The sequence below is a fragment of the Octodon degus genome, unplaced genomic scaffold, assembly GCF_000260255.1.
Source record: "Octodon degus isolate 3935 unplaced genomic scaffold, OctDeg1.0 scaffold00018, whole genome shotgun sequence".
Lineage (NCBI taxonomy): Eukaryota > Metazoa > Chordata > Mammalia > Rodentia > Octodontidae > Octodon > Octodon degus.
In genome coordinates this window covers 21,043,676-21,046,230 of record NW_004524594.1, presented here as the reverse complement: position 1 = coordinate 21,046,230, position 2,555 = coordinate 21,043,676, and the positions used below count along the sequence as shown (strand labels likewise).

Genomic DNA, 2,555 nt, shown 5'->3' with positions numbered 1-2,555 from the left:
TCTCTCTCTCTCTCTCTCTCTCTCATTGTTTGATACTGGTTTTTGCTATGTTGCCCACACAGGTCTCCTCCAGTGGTGGATAAGGTGATCCTCCCTCCCACCTTAACTTAAGTAGCTGAAACTATAGGTGGGGTCCACGATGCCCAATTCTTTTTTTAAATTTAGGACACGGTCTACAAGGTGTACAGGGTCTCACTATGTAGATCGGACTCATAGTGATCTCCTGTTTTCAGCCTCCCAAGTGCTGGGATTACAGGCATGCGCCACCATGCTTAATCTCAATCACCGTCTCAGTGCACCCCCGGGGGGGGGGGCGTATGGCAAGCTGAGGAAGCCACTGCACTCTGCAGAAGCAAGCGCTTCAGTCTTCTGAGCTATCTGGCTGGCCCTTTAACTCTTCTTTCTTTCTTTTTTCTTTTCTTTCTTTTCTTTTAACTCTTCTTAATGTACACATTTATGGCTATAGATTTCTTACTCAGCATGCCATTAATTGTGCCCTGTTTTGATATGTTGTTTTCATTTCAATTCATCTCAAAGTATTTCCTTCCTTTTTTATTATTCTTTGAACCATCAGTTATTTGGGATTATGTTGTTTACTTTCCTCACATTTGTAAGGATTTTCTAAGATTTTTTTTTTCTAATTTCATTCCATTGTGGTTGGAAAACATAGTTTGTGTGCCTTCTGTCCTTTTGAATTTTATTGAGGTTTCTTTTATGGCCTAGCATATGGTTTATTCCAAAAAATGTCCCATGTGCACTTGAGAACTGTTCTTTTGTTACTGGGTGGTGTGTTCTCAGAATATCTGTACAATCCACTTCATGCTGTTGTTCATTTCTTCTGTTTCTTTGATCTTTTGTTTGCATGTTCTATTTAGTAGTAAAAGTGGAACATTGAAGTCTTCAGTTATTATTTTGAATCAAGCACACCTTTACCCTTTTATTATGGAAAATGTCAATGGGCCAGGATGTTACTGAGTGGTAGAGCACTTGCCTAACACATGCAAAGCCCTAGATTCCCAAGCACTACAAAAATAAAACTAAAAAAATTCAAACATACATGAAAGAACTAATATTATACTTAGCCATCATCACTCAGCTTCCACATTCAGCAACATTTTACTAGTCTTATTGAATCTATTCTTCCTTCTCCTTTTCCCTTTTTCCCCCAAGAGTATTTTAAAGCACATTCCAGATGTCACATCCTGTCAACAGTAAATGTTTTTGCACGTGACTCTGACAGAGAAAGATGTTTCTTAATCCAGCCCAGGCAGCATTACCACATCTGATAAAATCAGCAATAATTCCTCAATATCATCTAGGCCCAGCCCTTGCTCAGATGGCCCCATCGCCAAGGCCCCTCTGCGTTCCCCAGTAGGAAAGGACCCTGAGAGGTGGGCAGCCAGAGCTGGCTCATGGAGGGGGCTTTGGCCAGGGTGTGGACAGCACACATCTTCAGTGGCTCCTATTTGGTCTGTTGTAGGAACAAATGCGGTATCTGGGGATGGCGGTCTGAGAAGATGGAGACTGTCAGCGGCTACGAGGCCAAGGCAGGAGAGGCTGGTGGTGTGGGCTGGGATACAGATGAGGCCCAGGAGTTCAGATCCTTTTCCACACCCACTCTCAGTGTGGTAGAAGAGGTGGAATAGTGAACTCAGCCCTACACCAACCACAGAGGAGCATTTGCTTTTCGTCTTGGCCCCTGGGCTGCATCTGCTCATCTGGTGGCTCCTGGGGTTCAGACCCTGCCATCTTGTCCACTGTGGGGAGTGTGCTCACCTGTCCCTGGGGTCCTGTGCTGATGAGGCTGAGTGTGGGGAACAGGCTCTCAACTCCTAGCTCTCCCTGTCTGTCCTGCTCCCCAGGTATACAGTGCCACCAATGTAGAGCTGGTGACCCGCACGCGCACAGAGCACCTTTCTGATCAGGACAAGTCGAGGAGCAAAGGTAAACCCAGGTGCGCCTGCCTACTGCCCAGTGATATGTGGTCTGGGTCAGAGCCAGAGTACCCCCAGATAAGCTGGGAGGCCATCCATCCTCTTTAACCCTCTGACCCCCCCCACACAGGCTCCCAGGTGGGGGGCAGTGGGTAGGGCAGGCTGATTGTGGCCCACAATCCTCTCATGGCCCCCTCCCTTCTCTTCAGGAGGGAAGACTCCATTCCAGTCCTTCCTGGGGATGGCCCAGCAGCACTCCTCCCACAGTGGGGTGAGCCTGTGCTGGGGGGGGCAGGTCAGTGGGTGGATGGGGTACCATCTGTCCATTCTGATGCTAAGTATGGTCCTGGGGCCCACCCAGGCTCCTGTGCAGCAGGCAGCCAGCCCTACTAACCCCACAGCCATTTCTCCCGATGAATACTTCGACCCCAGCTTCAGCTTGGAATCCAGAAACATTGGCCGCCCCATCGAGATGTCCAGCAAAGTACAGAGGTGAGGTCTTGGGGCTGGCTGGGGACTTCCTTAGGTATAGGGGCCCCACCCAACCTCCCTGAGCCTTTAAAGACTCTTGTCACTGTAAGGACCTTCTCTTCCTGCAAGCTTCTCTCTGGAATCTTTTTT

The 2,555-nt window shown here is 48.2% G+C and overlaps 1 protein-coding gene across 4 annotated transcripts in view; it reads left to right on the top strand.

The window, feature by feature from the left end:
* Ankrd13d (ankyrin repeat domain 13D) overlaps nucleotides 1–2,555 on the top strand; it is a 12,747-nt gene that overhangs the window by 7,184 nt on the left and 3,008 nt on the right. For 3 of the 4 annotated variants that reach the window (XM_023710828.1, XM_023710830.1, XM_004627161.2), the window contains 4 exons: nucleotides 1,481–1,547; nucleotides 1,863–1,944; nucleotides 2,144–2,205; nucleotides 2,296–2,426. In XM_023710828.1, coding sequence (XP_023566596.1) covers nucleotides 1,481–1,547; nucleotides 1,863–1,944; nucleotides 2,144–2,205; nucleotides 2,296–2,426 — 342 coding nt within the window. The remainder of the gene's footprint in view (nucleotides 1–1,480; nucleotides 1,548–1,862; nucleotides 1,945–2,143; nucleotides 2,206–2,295; nucleotides 2,427–2,555) is intronic. The other variant, XM_023710829.1, reaches the window with a different exon arrangement.